Source organism: Delphinus delphis, chromosome 11 (genome assembly GCF_949987515.2).
Source record: "Delphinus delphis chromosome 11, mDelDel1.2, whole genome shotgun sequence".
Lineage (NCBI taxonomy): Eukaryota > Metazoa > Chordata > Mammalia > Artiodactyla > Delphinidae > Delphinus > Delphinus delphis.
In genome coordinates, this window is record NC_082693.1 from 8,514,516 (window position 1) to 8,533,858 (window position 19,343).

At 39.8% G+C, this 19,343-nt stretch overlaps 1 protein-coding gene across 3 annotated transcripts in view; it reads right to left on the reverse strand.

Annotated features, from left to right (window-relative positions):
• Window positions 1–928: 928 nt before the first annotated feature.
• Window positions 929–19,343, reverse strand: part of LOC132434414 (C-type lectin domain family 1 member A) — a 19,293-nt gene continuing 878 nt past the window's right edge. Inside the window, exons 2-6 of one of the 3 annotated variants that reach the window (XM_060026082.1) lie at window positions 10,206–10,304; window positions 8,603–8,779; window positions 5,245–5,396; window positions 2,288–2,406; window positions 930–1,379 (exon numbers count right to left, since the gene is read on the reverse strand). In XM_060026082.1, the coding sequence (XP_059882065.1) occupies window positions 1,220–1,379; window positions 2,288–2,406; window positions 5,245–5,396; window positions 8,603–8,779; window positions 10,206–10,304 (707 nt within the window). In that variant the 3' untranslated portion in view covers window positions 930–1,219. Of the gene's footprint in view, window positions 1,380–1,921; window positions 2,407–5,244; window positions 5,397–7,802; window positions 8,217–8,602; window positions 8,780–10,205; window positions 10,305–19,343 lie in introns of those variants that run through there. The other 2 variants (XM_060026083.1, XM_069541229.1) reach the window with 2 other exon arrangements.

A 19,343-nucleotide genomic window follows, 5' to 3' on the forward strand; every position in this document is an offset into this window, starting at 1 on the left:
CTTTTAAAAACTAAATCCCTCCTCTGCTTTTCTACATATTTTTAATATCCTTTACATTTTACACTGCAATGTAGATTATGAAACTAATTCCACATGTACCTCATTTCAGCCAACAAGAACACCCTGAGGAAACTAAATATGTCTACTTTATACTTGATGAAATAAGTTCTGTGAAGTGAAGGGATTTGCCAGATAATAAATTACAATACGGGATCTAAAACTTCATTTTATGGCCACAAATGCAGTTCTTTTTGCAGTACACAATAAATCGATGCAAAATTTGTTCAATGCTGAAGAAATTTCCAAACTAATTAACAGAAAATTGAAGGGAAAATTCTTAAGGAAGAAGTCTACAAGCAACGATTGATAAGTGACACAGTCTTACAGGAATAAATACCAACATCTCCCCTTTATCATGTATTTGCTAATTCAATGTCATTTCACCATGAGATAGATGTTTACTGAAAATAAAACTGAAGCATCCTAGTTTCCACTGTTGAAAAACAAGGAATGATCATAGATTAGCCTTTCTAGTGTTAAACCCCTAAAATTGATTTATCTCCAAGTCGATGAAGTCAGTGGCTGTGATGGTGTTATTTGCAACGATTTCTGTTACGTGCGCGCATATTGTCCTGAGCTAGTGGCACCTGCACAGAAGCCAGCTGTGTATGCAGATGTCAGAGTGTCTCTTTCACTCGCCATGACCTGATTGGATAACTCACCCTATCACAATTCGGTTGACTCATCTTTAGCCGCACATTGATGTTATAAACGTGCCTCAAAAGATTTAAAATTTAAAATGTTAAAACCATCCTCTTGAAGACAGCATGCCTCTCCAAGACTTCTTATTTTTCTCAAATAATGAAATAAACAGCACTCTTGTAGAGTCCCCACAAACTCTCAATGAGGCACACACAACCACAACACTGATTGCTCTCACATTTTGAAGAGCATCTGTACGTTGGAATTTTTCCCCAAAGCACAAGTCCTTTCTAAAACCACCAACACTTTCCATTATTTACATTTATTATTATCAAATCTTCAGTACCTGGAAGGTATAAACAGGGATTAAATGGAAGGAAAAGGAACGGAAACCACACTAGGCCAGGCGCACATAAAGAACTTGACTTTTGTTCTGCAGAGCAGAAATCTTCCACTTCTCTGAAGGGAGCCTGCCGTTGCAGTTGTAGCTGGAGAACCATTGGCCTCCATGTCCGGCTCAGAGAGGCTCACGGAGCCTCTGCAGCTTCACCGTGGCCGCAGCTCTTTCACATGCGCATCGCCTCAACTCCCTGCAGTCCTTGGAGAAAGCCTTTCCATTGAGGATGGTCACACAGTCCCTACTTCTTAGGCTGGTGAAATCTATTATAATCTCAAACCTCAAAAAAGAAAAAAAAAGTTCATCTTATCATAGTTTACTTCTAAAATACAAAAGTACACAGGGAGTGTCCTAAGCTTGATAAAATTATAGAATAGACACCCATAATGAGTCTACTGGAAAGATGGGGTCACCAGACTCTTTCCTCTCAGCCCCTCAGTTTCCATACGCATTCTTAGAAGCATCAGCTCACCCAAAACAACAAAAACTATTTCTAACTAAAATTAAAATACACGTTATAATCCAATTTATCATTCGATTTTACTGCCATCTGAAAAATTATCTACCTTCTCTGTGACTCAGTTTATTTAACTGTAAAAAATAATCACATTGAATATGTACTATCTCCTGGAAAAATAAATCCTATATAGGTATATAGAAAGGTGTCTGCTCAAACAAGGCTTTAAACTGTAATATATTTTGATATAGATATTACGTTTACCGATCTCAAACAATATACCATACACATGCCTATCTAAATGCTCATATAAGTAAAACTAATTTTTGATAATATTACTGTTTATATTGTGAGTAAATCTATTCTCAGAGACTGTATTTTGAAAGATGTGCTCCCCATTTCACTGCACAGAGAGCCAAGAAATCTGAGGTCTTATACTGCCTCTGGGTATTGACAAGTTGTAGAGTTGTGCGACCTTAGGCAGGTCACCCATTACCACCTGGGCTTCAGTTTATTCACCCATAACAGATCCCTCTCTCTCTCTCCCTCTCTCTCAGAGAATCCTGGTCTGTCTCTCTCACTGGTTTATGAGCCATTCTGAGAGTAAGTACTATGTTTTATACACCTTTGGAAGTCCTCCTACAAACACAGTGATAGTTTCATTTATAGTTGTCACTCAGGCAAAAGCTCTCTATTAAATGCCTTTCCCATGAAATGTGCTGAAGGCTTACAGTTCATGGGAGTAAGGGGCTCCGTCCATCCACAGCCAGGCCTTGCCGTTGCCGTTGCGGGATAGCCCTGTCCAATAAGAGTAGAAAAACTCAGAGTAGCTCTGAGGCATGGCAAACTCCTGTGAAAGGCACACAAGAAAACATTTAGCTTTAGAATTGTTATATACATACAGAGATACGTAGGGCTGGCCCTCACTTTTAATATGAGAACATAGATGATAGTACATTCAAGAAAAATAGTGTCCATGCTGAGGTCAGTTAATTTGTCCAAGTTAAAGAATTATTTTTTCTTCATAAGCATAGACTATATGCTGATGTTCCGAAACCAAGAATCACATGAATCAAGATTTATAAATGACCCATTATTTTCAAGTCACAGGATTAAACAAGATTGATATAAAAAATATGGGATGTAGAGATGTGGAGTGATTCTGGAAACTGGAAGAATCTGGAAGGAAAAGTGCAGGAATGGGAAGTAATCTTCATGAATACATGTGAAAAGGACTGACCAGGAATGAGAAAAGAATAATGAATATACTTTAATGCAAAGCAGGGTAAAAGAAAAATTTATAAGGCTGATTTATGTCTCAGACTAAGAAGGGAAAACAGAGAAATGTTTCATATATATGCATTTACATTTTTGTGTATTTACATAGACGTAATTCCTTTTCTACTATCCATATTGAAAAATGTTTAAAGTTATTTATTTCCTTCTATATCATCTCACTCTTTAACACAGAAATGATCTAAATCTTTTATCATTATCCATTTTTATACCTTCCTTTTCCACGATACTATGAGTTCCTTAAGGACGTATACTTTGTTTTATTCATTTTCACATCCTCAATCCCTTGGATAATTAATGGCACATGTTGGTTCAATAAAAGATTACTGGAAATATAAATGAAACTATCACTAAGTGATAGTTACAGTATAGGCATATCAAAGAAACTGTAGTTGAAAATAGTGTTTCCAACAGAATGGTGGCCCCTTCACATTAAAAGTTCTATAAATAAATCATATGAAAGTGACTTAAATATATGCAAATATATGAAGTGCATAAGATAAAATTACTATGTAACTTTCATAATAATACTTCTAACCACTGCATCTAGTATACTTCAGTGGTATATCTGAATCCTGTTTGTGCTGGAGGTGGAGGAAACAGAGAATAAAAAAATTAGGAGGCTTTATGCTGGGATACATGGGCTTAGTCAAATAAATCGCCTCTTTTTCTGCCTAAATTGAGCCATCAAGAGCCACCTAGAGGGGTGGGATAGGGAGGGAGGGAGGGAGACGCAAGAGGGAGGAGATATGGGGATGTATGTATATGTATAGCTGACTCACTTTGTTATACAGCAGAAACTAACACACCATTGTAGAGCAATTATACTCCAATAACTATGTTAAAAAAAAAAAAGAAAGGATGAAAAAGATTATCTTAGAGGTTTGAGAGAGATTGCAGAGTTTCATTCATCACAGATTTCAGGAAGTGGATAGGAATTAAGATGTAACTAGAAAGATGTTAAGAGTTTGCACAGTTAGCAGGGTATTAACTTCAATTAAATAACTCTGTTGATAAACTACTCTGTGCCAAGACCTCTGCTAAAACAATGATAAATAAATAATGGTCATACCGTTTGAGGAATCAAATCCAAAGGCTATAGATGCAGCCACTATGGAGAACAGTATGGAGGTTCCTTAAAAAACTAAAAATAGAACTACCATACGATCCAACAATCCCGCTACTGGGCATATACCCTAAGAAAACCATAATTCAAAAAGAGTCATGTACCACAGTGTTCATTGCAGCACTATTTACAATAGGCAGGACATGGAAGCTACCTAAGTGTCCATCGACAGATGAATGGATAAAGAAGATGTGGCACATATATACAATGGAATATTACTCAGCCATAAAAAGAAATGAAATTGAACTATTTGTAGTGAGGTGGATGGACCTAGAGTCTGTCCTACAGAGTGAAGTAAGTCAGAAAGAGAAAAACAAATACCATATGCTAACACATATATATGAAATCTAAAAAAAAAAAAAAGGTTCTGAAGAACCTAGGGGCAGGACAGAAATAAAGACGCAGATGTAGAGAATGGACTTGAGGACACAGGGAGGGGGAAAGGTAAACTGGGACGAAGTGAGAGAGTGGCATGGACTTATATATACTACCAAGTGGAAAGTGGATAGCTAGTGGGAAGCAGCCGCATAGCACAGGGAGCTCAGCTCTGTGCTTTGTGACCACCTAGAGGGGTGGGAAAGGGAGGGTGGGAGGGAGACCCAAGAGGGAGGAGGTATGGGGATATATGTATATGTATAGCTGATTCACTTTGTTATAAAGCAGAAACTAACACACCATTGTAAAGCAATTATACTCCAATAAAGATGTTTAAAAGAAAAATCCAAAGACAATAATAAATGTAAAAGGGAAAAATCATGCCATTTTAATAGTGAACTTTAATTGCATGTACTTACTCAATATATGCCAATTTCATTTTCATATTTGCCTTGTCCAGTCTATGTTAGGGTGTAAACTTCTGGAAGGCTAGATATTTATTTGCAGATTATGGCAATGATTTAATTAAATGTTTTTCAATCAAAAGTTTTGTCACTTTCACATGGAAAGACAGGAAGTGCTATTTTCATGTCTCTGACGTGGTATCAATATTGTTCCCTTCCTACCCAAACCAAAGAGGTTAAGAAATTAAGACCTTCTTCATTTGATTCCTGACTGATGGGGAACTTGAAGGTCTTGTTGCTAAGGGGTGGATAGTTGTGGAGATCATTCCACAAACGATGACCTCAAGAGATCATTCAAAGCAATAGGAATAAGACTTAGGCCTTGATTGCAATAAATAGGAGAGTCTGTGGGCTTCGACTCCTTAGAATCTTTTAAAGATTTCTTTCTGAGTGTACTTCAAACACTGACCAAGCCTCAGGACCTTACCAGTACTTCCTGTGTATTAATCTTCAGCATGGTCGAGTTCTCAGCAATGCAGAAATATTCACAACCCTGCCAACTCTTGCTTTCTTCATAGAACTTGTAGCATTTGTCCCCATGCCACTTCCATTTTTCTGGGCAAGGGCTACATCTGTGCTCTTGAAAAGAAACCGAATTTAATGTTATCTTCTACCTAAGTCTGTTGTTTTTGTTCTCTTGAAATTACATAATACTTGATGACACAAGAAAGAATTGATTCCCTAGCTCTTAGATATTTAATTGCCCAATGATAATTACAAATATTTACTGAACACCCACTATATGCCAGGAATTATAATTGGGTATACAATGGGAATTAAAATAGACACTACCTGCTTTTATGGACAATGGAATCTAGTAGTGAATGATTGGAAATTCAGTGTTCCTTGCCCCGTGTAATTCAGCATACAGAGAGGATAGTCAATTTCATAAAGAACTTTTCATCTGTTCAAAAACTCAATATGCATTGGATTTGGGAAACCATTGAAGTTTCTATAATTTTCTTCCTCAAAATCTACTTATATGGTAGTAAAAGGATTTTTTAATGAAATATATATCAATAAGATCTGGATTATTTTTTCGTGTTTTTTTTTTGTTTTTTTTTTTTTTGCGGTACGCGAGTCTCTCACTGTTGTGGCCGCTCCCGTTGCGGAGCACAGGCTCCGGACGCACAGGTTCAGCGGCCATGGCTCACGGGCCCAGCCGCTCCACGGCACGCGGGATCCTCCCGGACCGGGGCACGAACCCGCGTCCCCTGCGTCGGCAGGCGGACTCTCAACCACTGCGCCACCAGGGAAGCCCTGGATTATTTTTTCATTCAAAGCATAAGTGAATAAAATTTTAGAAAAACATCACATAAATACAATACTAAGCCAAGCCTGAGTTCAGATGGTAAATCTCCACGTGTCAGAAACTGAAACGGTCATCAAAGTCAGAGGAATAAGTGCACAGTCAAGGGTGAGATGGACTGAGTGGGTCATGATCGTAAATATGGTCTTATCACCTGTGTGGATACATGGCCTTGGTCTTATCACCTGTGTGGATACATGGCCTTGGGCCTTTGAGAGTTGGGCACCTGTATCCACATCCCTTGTCGGTGTACGGTGAGATGGGAACTCAGTGATTCCACAAAAATGTCTTTATTTTAAAAGCAATCCAGTGTCAAAATGTTAACATGTGAAAATCTGAGTGGTCAATACACAGATGGATGTTACATTATTGTTCGTATGTTTCTGACTGTTTAAAATATTTCATAAGGTAAAATGAGGTTTTAAGTAAATCAATTATTTGGGAGATTTGCTTTGAAAGTTGGCTTATATCTCTGGCCCAGACCTTTTTCCTTATATATCAAACTGCCTACTCATATCACCACACATATCTAAGGGATATTTCAAAGTCAACATGCTCAAAACAGCATCCCTGGTTCCTAACCTCCCCCCTCATGACCACAGAATTCTTCCCCATTTCTGCTTTGCCCCAGAACTCTGGAGTTATCTTTGACTCCTTTATCTCCCTCATACCCCTCACACCCCACTTTATTACATCATGCATTCATTTCCATCAATAATATCCTAGCTTGAGGAACCATTCCCTCTTTCCTGGATTATTGCGATAGTCATCTCTTATGTGATTTCTCTGTTTCTATCCTTCCTACCCTCTCCCAGTCTATTTTCAACATATTTGTAGAATGAGCCTTTAAAAACTCATGTCAGACATGTACTTCTCCTGCTCGGGGTCCTGAAATGAATCTTTCTTTTGCTCAAAATAAAAGCCAAGGGCTTCCGTGATGGCGCAGTGGTTGGGAGTCAGCCTGCCGATGCAGGGGACGCGGGCTCGTGCCCCGGTCTCGGAAGATCCCACATGCCGCAGAGCGGCTGGGCCGGTGAGCCATGGCCGCTGAGCCTGCGAGTCCGGAGCCTGTGCTCCGCAACGGGAGAGGCCACAGCAGTGAGAGGCCCGCGTACCGCAAAAAAAAAAAAAAAAAAAAAAAGAAGCCAAACCCCTTACAATGTCCCTTAATGCCATGAGTAATCTGGTAGGTGTGTTAATTATCTTGATCTTGATAATCACTGCATAATATATGTGTATATCAACTCATCATGTAGTATACTTTAAATTTATATAATTTTATTTGTCAATTATTCCTCAATAAAGTTAAAGAAGAATAAAGAAAATAAATAAAATTATGACCAGTGAGGTCATTAGTCGTGTAGGAAGGAATCACTTAGAGAAGTGGAAGTGTGCGTGTTGATGTTATTTACTGGGTAACCATGAAATCAGGCTGTCTGGTTAGTGTGGAAACCAGTCTGTGTGGGGGCGACTGGGAGACTTCATCTGACTGTAGAGTCCCCGCAAGACAAATCGGGGACTTGGAAATGTATCTGGCTTCCTATGCACGCATAATAGGGAGAACAGAAAAGAAGACAGACTTGAATAGAGCTGGGTGTTATGAAACCCAGAAGGATAGAAGAAAAAGAAGACAAAGAACTAAGGTGATGCTTCTAGGCTTGTCCAGTAGTATTTACCAAAGCACAGTTCATCCAACATTGGCATTGTCGGGCTTCCCTGGTGACGCAGTGGTTGAGAGTCCGCCTGCCGATGCAGGGGATGCGGGTTCGTGCCCCGGTCCGGGAAGATCTCACATGCCGCGGCTGGGCCCGTGAGCCATGGCCGCTGAGCCTTCGCATCCGGAGCCTGTGCTCCGCAATGGGAGAGGCCACAGCAGTGAGAGGCCCGCGTACCGCAAAAACAAACAAACAAAATTGGCATTGTCATCATAGGTGGTCCTTAATAAAATGCAGATTTTTGGTACCCAGACAAGTCATACTACATTAAAATAACTAGAGCCTGATTCCATTTATCTGTCTTTTTAACTCGATTCCTATATGATTCTTAAAATCCAAAAACTATAGTTATGAGTTCATTAACTTCTTCATGAGGAAGGATTTGTGAATACATTAGGAAATGTATCCTACTCTTAGGTATTTAGGTGCCAAGGTCAGTTGAGAAAAAAACCTGTATTTTATTTACTTGTAGTGTTATTCTGATTAATTGAAGTTAACTGTATTTATTATTCTAAATGTCTGAATTTGCTGAATCCCTTCACGTTCTGTAACACAGACACAGCTGAACTACGTGATCCCAATAACCGGGGATGATCTGGATGTCCGAACTCTTTATTAAGTTTGCCAGACAACTAGTTGAATAATACATGGTTCCCAGGTACATTGATGGGAGAATCAGCGCTATACGGACTGATTTTCCGTATAGCGCTGTATAGCGCTCCGTATAGCTCCCAAAGGGGAGCTCAACGATCAGGACTCACCTCCTGTTTTGTTATAGAGCTCACGGCAGAGTTTTTCAGCCACGTGATGCAGAGTCTCTGCAAGCTTCCTTTTCTGAGTCTGGAGAGATTGAAGCTGCCGGGAGAGATTCCCCAGCCTTTCTTCCTTTTGAGAAATGTTTTCTTGCTGAGTGTTGGAGAGCTGGTAGAACTGAAAAACTAACCCAATTTACCAAGTCAGACTGGACACCTTATATTCTTCACTTCTATTTCTATTTTCTACATCTGGGGAAGACAGCAACAGTATGTTATTTAAGATCCCAGGCTCTGAGCGCATTGCCTACACTCAGGTTTGGACTATAGTACATAATAAATTGTATTGCCTTGGGCAAATTGATTTCTGTTTCCCTATCTGAAAATATGGAGTCATAATGACAATTCCTGACTTCAGGGATAAATTCCTTAACCATATTTACTGCTCAACAAATCTTTCTGTGTACACTGTCAAACCGTTACTCAACCTAAAATCATAAATCCATTTATCTATTGATCGGTATATTGACAATGTACCGTATATTGTTATCCCATTCAGTCACTGAAAGAGTCATGTTATTGTTTCTATATTTTTAAAGCTTTGCAATTGGGCTCAGTGAGAATAGGTAACTTTCTCAACATCACTTGGCTAGAAAATTTCAACACTTAGCTTTAAACTCCAGGTTTCTAAATCTAAGTAAAAAAAATTCTTCATGAATCATGAGAGTTGCTTTCTACCACTAAAAAGAATGGTTTATGCAAACGAACAGTTATATCAAAATGAAGTAAAAATTTGGGAGCCAGGGTAGAAACACTAAGATACATTTTTTTTTAATTTTAAAATTTAAGATTACAAACAAGTTCTAAAATATCCTATAAAAAAATCCAATTTTGACATTTGAACCTGCTTTTCTATGTGCTCTTTTACCTTGAACCACCTTCTTCAACTGTTCAGGACATATTGCTGTAGGGTCCCATCTGATGAAACCCATTTACTCACTTCCTTTTTAAGTTTTTTACTCTGTCCTTACTAGTTTGAAATTTAAAGACTTTATACGTGAATTCTTCCTTATTTGATTTTCATGAGTCTTTGCAAAATGATTCTATAACTTCCTGGACTTTTTGAAAAATATTACAGTGATTAAGACCTGGTCTATTCTCCGTATATTGAGGGGGTGGGAAATCTTTTCCTCTGATTAGCCCACTGAGCCGTGAATGCTAAAAGCAAAAACCACAGCCGCTGTCGTCTTTTGTGGCATGGAAGAGGGCTGAAGTATGCATTCATTAAAAACTGCTGATGTTAAATATTGATATATAAACAAACAACAATATTGATATATAAACAAAGAACAAAAACCTTCTTATCTCAGAATGTAAAAGTCTAGCTGGTAAGTGACTTGTATTTTAATGTTTCTTCCACTATGCTCGTGATTTACAGAGTTGCATTAGAATAAGGTACATCATTTACAGAGTTGCATTTCAATAAGGACTTATTCACAGGCTCCAGAATCAAAGTAAAAAAAGAAAAAAAAAAGAATATCATAACAAGTATTTCTCATCCTAGACAAACCTTGGAACCAGGATCTTCCCCCAAGTCAGAGTGCAGACTTACACACAAGCCCCAGAGCTGCCAGGCTAATCAGCAGCACCAAACACAGAGTCAGCAGGATCAGGGCCACTGGACGCCAAGCGGAAGAGGGACGCCGGGGCTCTGCAGGGGACAAAAGAAAAGACACTCTTCTTCCTCTTGGATCTATGTCAGCAGCAAGCTAGTGAGAGGAGTTGGTTCCAGAAAGGAGCAAAATGTACAGGACAACAGTATTCAGGGGCCAGATAACATTCCCTCTGTCCTAGGAAACACTGTCACAAGGCTCCACGCCAAGCCTCACTTACCACGGCTAGCTTCTTTCACAAGCCCCATCCACTCCTACCCTCCCCATCCACCCAGTCCTACTTTGCACTGAATCAAGTTATGCATTACCATCATCTCCATACGGCTATTCGTATAACCTTTCTGTCAAAATTAGAGTTGTAAGAGACTCTCACGAAAATGCCTTAACAAAGAACACTTTTTCACATCGTCAGAGAAGAGGCGGAATTAATTTGTTGTTACGTTTTGCAAAACGCCCCCCTCCTATATGGTTCTTCTGAAAAAGCAAATTGCCTATCAGTAATGAGAAATGATTGCTTTACTGTTTCTTTTGGGGGATTTCTTTGTCAAAAGTCTCTCTCTTGTAAGGATTTTGTTTGCTCATTCATTTGATTTTATAGCTCCAAAAATAGATTATAAAAGCAACACGATCATCAGTTTCTCAAGGATGGATCTAAGTGATCTCAACTTTGTACCTGTTAAGTAAAAAAAGAAAAAAAAAAAACTGTAGCCAGCATCCTTCCTTTGCCCACGCCCCACGGGTTTGCGTTGTGGTGACTGCAGAGGCTCTGCTGGGTCGAGAGTAAGCCCATCACCTAGTGAGGTCAACTATCAATCTGAATAGCCCGCAATATCTGATCAGGAAGACCCTCAAACAGCTGCAGGTATCCTCTAGCATTGTGATTAAAATAAAGGGACAGTAAAACTCTCAAACAAACCCTGGTCTCTTCGTGACCTGTGAGTTTCACTTCATTGGGAATTCAAGTCTGGTTCAAAAACAGAAAGATTAAAGACACAGAAATTCATTTCCTCTTTAGCAAAGTCCTCTGTGTGATAAATTTCAGGTACAGAAATTTGTGCCAAACATCATTTCCAAATGGGGAATGATAACTAGCAAAGATAGTATAGAAATAGAAAATATGATCACTATCCTCTGAGACTTACAATCTAACAGGGAAAATAAGTAAAAATCAGGATACAGACATTGATATATTTTAAAATGTGAATCTTTTTTTTTTTTTTTGCGGTACGCGGGCCTCTCACTGTTGTGGCCTCTCCCGTTGTGGAGCACAGGCTCCGGACGCGCAGGCTCAGCAGCCATGGCTCACGGGCCCAGCTGGTCCGCGGCACGTGGGATCTTCCCGGACCGGGGCACGAACCCGTGTCCCCTGCATCGGCAGGCGGACTCTCAACCACTGCGCCACCAGGGAAGCCCCTAAAATGTGAATCTTATTTTCACTTTATAACCATATCCTTCATAAAGACTTTCAATAGTGTGTATTATTTTTAGAATAAAATCTACATCACTTTTCCTAAGACCCAGATGGCTCTTTTTTTAAAGTGGACATTTTATTATGGTACGTTGTGATTTAAAAACTGCCTGTAGTTTTACTGTACTTAGAATAAAATTCTACAAGAATCTTTTTCACCTGGGCCCTACTTAGGTTTGTCATCCATTTCTGAACTATTCTTCTCTCACTCAAATGCTGTAGTCACAGTGGGCTTCCGTTTATCCTTGATCTAAACAAGTGTGTCCATGTCTTGGTACCTTTGCATTAGCTCTTCCTATACCCTTGCATTAATCAGTCCTCAGATGGGTTATTGCTAGCCTACTTCCTGTTACCCAGCTTTCCACTTAAATGGCGCATCGTTGGAAGATGTCCTTGGAAGTCCATTTCTAGCACATCACCGCATTATGTATGCTTTTTAAAAATAAGATTATTAAGTGATATTTCCATGGTTTTTCTTTGTTTCTGTCTATCACCTCCCCTTGAATGTACATTCCATTGAAACAATGATCTTGTCTATCTTGTTCACAGTGTATTTCCAGTACTGAAAATAGTGTCTGGCATATAAGGGCTGAATACATATTTGAACGAGTGAATGAATGAAGAATGAAATTATGAAAAATTAATATTACCTAACTATGTAATTTTTACAGAGGCACAGAGCTTTGTGGTGATTGCAGAAGCTCTGCTGGGTCAAGAGTAAGTCCATCACCTAGTGAGGTCATCTAAAATAACCTAGTGAGGTTATCTAAAATTAAACTTTACAGGTTGATTTTTTAAAAAAATCTATTGACTTTTCAGCAATATTTCTGTCAGCACAGGGCCGACTCAGCTAAATTCCTGGCCAAACTGGTTTCTATACACTGACTTATGTGAGATTCTGAATCATAAACAGATATAATAGAGATCTGCTTTCTCCCTTATCCTTCCATTAGCTGGCTTATCTGATTTGGCCTAAATTTTTCTGGAAATTGCTAGCTTCTCACAGCATTGTCCTTAAGAATATCTCAAATCAGCAGAACATAAAAGAATAAGATCATAGAGCAGAATATAGCTTAAACTAGACATCCTCTCCAAAACCCTACGTCTCTTTAAAGTTCTATATAGCCCAAGAAAATTAACCAGGTGGATGTTTCTAGACTCCAGAGGAAAGTACATATATAGACCCACCACCATGGTAGCTTTATTTTCTCCATCATCTGTTATTACCATCAAATATACTCTATATCTTACTTATTTGAGTAAGTCTCCTGTCTTACTCCAGGAGAAAATTGAGTAAGTCTCCTGTCTTACTCCAGGAGAAAATAAGCTCCTTCTTGGAAAAGACTATTGTCTGTTTAGTCACTAGAACATCAGTTCCAGCACCTAGAACATCAGTTGAAATAAGTTCAGTTAAAATGGAATGAATGAATGGGTTTAGTATGTATAAATATCTGTTATATACTTGGCTCTTCCTGCTGAAACCTATTCATATTAATACACATCTCAAAGGCATAAAATTTTAAAAGATCCTGTCCCTTTTTTATGATTAACAATTCCCCAGCCAAAATTAGAAATAAGAAGAAAGTAAAGGAGAAGAAGAACTATGTAAATCAACCAACTCATTTATACCTCCAGAAACCCACTTTTCCTTGTATAATATTTGGGGCAAGGGAGATGTTGATTTTCTGCCCAAAGGATCAACAAGAGTGGACTTAAATCCTTACTGTGAAATGAGGGGATGGAATTTAGGGATTAGAACATTATTTAATAATAATTATATCCATGCAAAGAATAAATACATGATCCTTCCTAAGGCTGCCTCTAGGACATAATAAGAAAGAAGTGTAGTGTATCTCTGCTAAAGGACACAAAGTTTTAAAAGTTCCCTTCTAAAGAATTATCTTTCCCTGATCATTTGGAAATGTCTTTACCTGGACTCTCCTCTCTCTACCTCTTCCTTGCTCCCTGTCTCCTTCCCTCCCTGCTTCAATATTCACAAGCCCTCCTGCTTTAACTAAAGACCCAGAGAAACACAACCCTAGGGAGTTTCTACAGCAGGTGTGACCGTTTCCTAGGAAACCAGGCTTCCAAGATGGAAAGGCTATATAGTGTTGAAAGTTTTATTTTTTCCTTTTCTTTGAAGCTGTATTTCCCTCTAGGTATTTTCTTTTCTGACTGTGGGTTTACCGTTCCTGAGTTTTATTCCAAGTGCCCTGATCATAATGAGGTCTCTCTCTAGGGACCACTCCCACCCTAAAATAAGAAAAAATAAGCTGCCTGGGAGGTGCTTCAGTTTGGCTTGGCTTTCTTGCGGTTTTAGTTTTTGGAAGAGAACCCCTATGCTGTCCCGAGGCATGTTTAGAAAAAGGTGTGGACGGGCCAAGGAATGATACAAAGATCCCTAGGAATAATAAGATATACATAGAAAAAAACACCCCTTTCCTGTATCCTCTTACTATAACTATACTATAAAACGCTACAGTGCTAAGGTCAAGTTTTGAATATAAATCCCTTTGTAGTTATGCGAAACTTTGTGGACGAAGAGAGTTGTCATACTTGACCAGCTGCCCTTCATCAGGCATCAGAAGGAACACTTTGTACACCTCCACTCCCAGGCCTTCTAAGAAATGAAACAAACTACCAAAGGTAGGCTATTAATATGCCTCTGAAATAGAAAGGATCGTAAAAGCTTGAAAAGACACAAAGAATTGAAATAATTTGCACAAAGCCACATTGCAAACTAGTGGCAGAGCCAGGATTAAATTGTCACGCTTAGCACCTCAGTTTGTACCTTTCCCTGTGAACCACAGCACATCAGTTTGTACCCTTCCTGTGAACCAGCCTCACAGAGACATGGGGCTAAACAGGTGACAAGGTATATAATATTTCAGAAGTGACTTGCCTCATCCTTTAGATGACTGACAACAGTTTTCAATCATGAGACATTGCTGATTATATATCTGACTTTTGGATATATTTTTAAATGTTAAATATTGTCTTTTTAGCAACTTTGTTTCCTTAATCCTAGCATGTGGTGCACAGTAAACCTCATGGGAAAAGGTTGGAGGTTCTGTGGTTTGAGCATAGTTTTCAGTGTTCATGAAAATGCATGTTTCCTTTCTCTTATGAATTGATTTCAAATATTTGCTATTTTCATTCTCAAAGTAAATGAGCGTTACTCCTCCTATAATTTCAACAGACTATACTTCTAAAAACATATAAACTATTTCTAGAATATCGAGTTTCTAATTCACAGTAATTAGAAAGTCAATTGTATTTTTCCTTCTCCTTTTGAGCAAAATTTACATAAGTCCATTGTTTATCCAGTCAAGGGGTTTTGTTTCTGAAATATAATTCAAAAATAACATTACTATTAATGATAATTGCTAACATTCCTTGAGTTACTGAGATACATGCTGTATATGAATTATCTCATCGATCTTTACAAATACCTTATGAGGTAGATGCTATTATAATCCCAATGTTATAGGTAGGCAACTGAGACCTAGAGAGCTTAGTTGCCTTACCCAAGGACACACAGCAACTGATAACAGTACTTACTGAGTGTGTTATATATGTTGTAGTATTTCATTTGAATCTCCCAATAATTATTCAAGAGGGCTCTATTTTTTTTTTTTTTTTGAAATTTTGGAAGCCATTTTAATAAATGAAAAGTCCAGCAAAGGTACATTTACCGAGAATGAAGCTGCCCAGGATAATGAAAGTACCAGGTAGTTTGAGGTGTTTTTGTTGCTGGTAACTGATGTTACTTTTGCTCCGCTTTTGTTTGGAATTGCAGCGGACACTGTGGTGACTGCTCCCCCCCTCTTGCAGAGCCAAGGTTTAGAGCAGCTGTTGTACCAGGAAGCCCTTGAACTAGTTTAACTCGCTGGGTTGAGACTCATGGGCATTCCCCAGCTGACAATTCTTCCATAATGCCCTCAAGGGCTATCCATGTTGTCACAAGTGGCAAGCTTCCATTCTGTTTTATTCCATTGGAAGTACTGGTGATGATTTTCTAGATGCAACACCAATGGCGTGATCCATGAAAGAAATAGTCGATAAGCTGAACTTCATTAAACTTTAAAATTTCTGCTCTGTGAAAGACACTGTGGAACAGCAATTTCCTTGGTTCTTGTCCTCTCCAGGGAAAGAATTCAGATGAGAGGCATGGAGCAGTTTTAAGTAGTAAACTGCTACTTTAATTAAGTTTAAATTAAGCAAAGGGAAAGTACACTCCCAAGAAAGGATGAGAGTGGGCTGCCTGGAAACCAGAAGCAGCCAAGAAGGCACTTTTTTTTTTTTTTTTTGCGGTACGCGGGCCTCTCACTGCTGTGGCCTCTCCCGCTGCGGAGCACAGGCTCCGGACGCGCAGGCTCAGCGGCCATGGCTCACGGGCCCAGCTGCTCCACGGCATGTGGGATCTTCCCGGACCGGGGCACGAACCCGTGTCCCCTGCATCGGCAGGCGGACTCCCAACCACTGCGCCATCAGGGAAGCCCAAGAAAGCACTATTTTTAACCTTTATTTGGATACGAAAACTGCAGTGCCCAGGAGCTGCTTAATTTGCTTTGGGTTACACAGCTAGTAAATGATGGAGCCAGACATTCTATCCGAGCACTCTCATTCCAGAGCTGATTGTTTTTTATAAAAAATTAATTAATTAATTAATTTTATTTTTGGCTGCATTGTGTCTTCACTGCTGCTCACGGTCTTTCTCTAGTTGCAGCGAGCGGGGACTACTCCTCGTGTGGTGCACGGTCTTCTCATTGCGGTGGCTTCTCTTTCTTGCAGAGCACGGGCTTCACTAGTTGTGGCTTACGGGCTCTAGAGCACAGGCTCAGTAGTTGTGGCGCACGGGCTTAGCTGCTCCATGGCATGCGGGATCTTCCCGGACCAGGGCTCGAACCTGTGTCCCCTGCTTTGGCAGGCAGATTCTTAAACACTGCGCCACCAGGGAAGTCCCCGGAGCGCTTGTTTAAAATCATTTTCCAACCCTCCCAACAAACCCCACATTAATATTTGCCTGGATATGGCAGTTCCGTATGGAATTACAGAAACACTAGCATTTTACCACTTGCAACTTTTCACTTCTATATTGTGAATATGTTCGTAACAGTCATTTTAAATCATACATTCTCCACTCTACCACCAAGGCGAGCTTACTACATTTACTCTCTCCCTTAAGGAAAAGGGAGCATGAGCACCCCTCAGCATGCTGTAAAACCCTCCATGGTAGACTCTCATCCTATTTTTTAGCCACAGCTGCCCCAAATCCCCTCATCCACCCCTTCTTTGAGGACTACCCATTCCTCAGACCGACAGTCTACCTTGCCATCCTGTCTGATTCTGCTGGTGTTTCCCAAAATGATCTTATCCTGATCTAAATTCCAATCCAGAAGCAATACCTCATCTCTTCCCTCTGTACTCTCGTCTTCCTTCTTTTACCCAGGAGTACACGGCAGCAAGCTAGTACTTACCTCTGTGCTCTTATCTTTGCACGTGTGTTCCTCACTCTGGAAAGGTCACCCAGTGCCTGAGTTGCTCTACCTGGAAAACCTGGACTCAGGCTTACAGACTAGGTCAAATGTCACCTCGTCCAAAAATACCCACATGACTAAACATGGTCAGTAACTGATTCATTCTTCTTTGCTTCTGTGGCCTCCTACGTATGTTCAATAGCCGTGCCTGACGTTCTTCTAATTAGTGATTCAGATTATTCCTTCCACTTCTCCAAGCACCTAAAAATAGTCTCCCCAGTGCTACCGTGATGCTTAATATTTAGTAGGCATGAATTAAAGATTTGTTGAATCAAGTAGATGAGATTTATGCCATGACTTTTTTTAAAAATTTTTTTTGGAGTCCAGTCGATTTACAATGTTGTGTTAGTTTCAGGTATACGGCAAAGTGAATCAGTTTTATATATACATATACCCACTCTTTTTTTAGATTCTTTTTCCCATATAGGCCATTGCAGAGTATTGAGTAGAGTTCCCTGTGCTATATAATAATCTATTTTCCTTCTTGTTTCTAAAACAGTAAGCTGTTTTTTGCCTTCCTCATACTTGTACTCTCTGCCGTATTGACTGTTTACTATTTTTATTATTATTTTTTTTTTTGCGGTACGCGGGCCTCTCACTGTTGTGGCCTCTCCCGTTGCAGAGCACAGGCTCCGGACACACAGGCCCAGCGGCCATGGCTCACGGGCCCAGCCGCTCCGTGGCACTGCGCCACCAGGGAAGCCCGACTGTTTATTATTTTTAAAATTCACTGTTCATTACCATTGACTTGTCCATTTCTCTTGAAGTTATTGCATCTTAGCTTCCTCTCTCCTGTTCTACATCATCACTCTTTACCACTCATCCTTAGCAGCTCCTACTGGAGTCTCTTTCTTAGCCTCCCCCTCAATTGTATTCCCTAAGATTCTCTCTTTGGCACTCTTCTCCGGTGTTTTGTCTTGTTTTGTTTCATTTTCATTTTCAGTTTACATTCCTCAGTGATCTCACTCAGAAAGTTTAATTCCTACCTAAATGCCTACAATTCTCACCTGTATAGGCAGTTCAGAATCCTTACCTCCGACCCACATGCTGTATATATAAGTGCCTTAGGGCAACTCCAATTGCATGTGCCTTCTCTTACAAGCATCTCAAACTTAAACTGAATCCATCATCTTTCCTATTCCTCTCGTAGTTTCTAGCTCACTTCATGGTAGCACCATCTACATGTCGTCAGATGGAACCTACTCCACCTATGCTCTCCCTCTCCTTGCCTTCCCCCTTGTAACCAGTCACCAATTCTTTAAACTCTCCCAGCTCAGTATCTTTCATATCTGATTCTTCCTCCCCACTTCCACACCACTTCAGTTCAGGTTTTTCTCCTCTCATCCTTAGACTAGTGCAAAATCTGGGTATTAGCTCATCCAGTTTCATACTCCTCATGCAGCCTAGATGTTCTTCTAAAAACACAAAATTGATCATGTTATTCCCTGTTTCAATCTTACTCATTTCACCTACTGAATAGAATCAAACTACCTCCGTATGACATAATGTCTTCCGTAACTTTCCAGACTTACCTCCTGTCAACATTCCCCCTCCAACTCTGCCCCTCACCATAACATATTTGTTAACATCCTCTGAAAAACAGTTACATAAGATTGCCATGGCTCTCCTCTCATGTGTCTGCCTGCCTGTAGTGCCTGCAGCCACTTAAACCTCCCACTTCTTCTCCCATATCATGGGGAACATCTTAAAGTCAAGTCCACTCAACGGTCACTCCCTCTCTCAAACCTTTCCTGATCTCTACCCCTACCAGACAGAAGTGACCAAGCTCTCCCTTATACCGAGCTCATGCCCCATCACGGCACTGTATCACACTTGCTGCTCAGTTGACAGTTGTATTAGACTTTGTTTCCTCATATGCAGGGATCATGTCATATTTGACATTGTAGCCTCAGTACTTCGCAACATGCCTGGCATAACATGACCCCAAGCATAAATTTAGGGAAAGGAGGTCTGAGGGTGTTGTCTTTCGTTTTTACTTTCTATCTTCTGAATTATTTGGCATTTTTTAACACAAACATAAATTTTATATCAAAAAATTGAAAACTAGA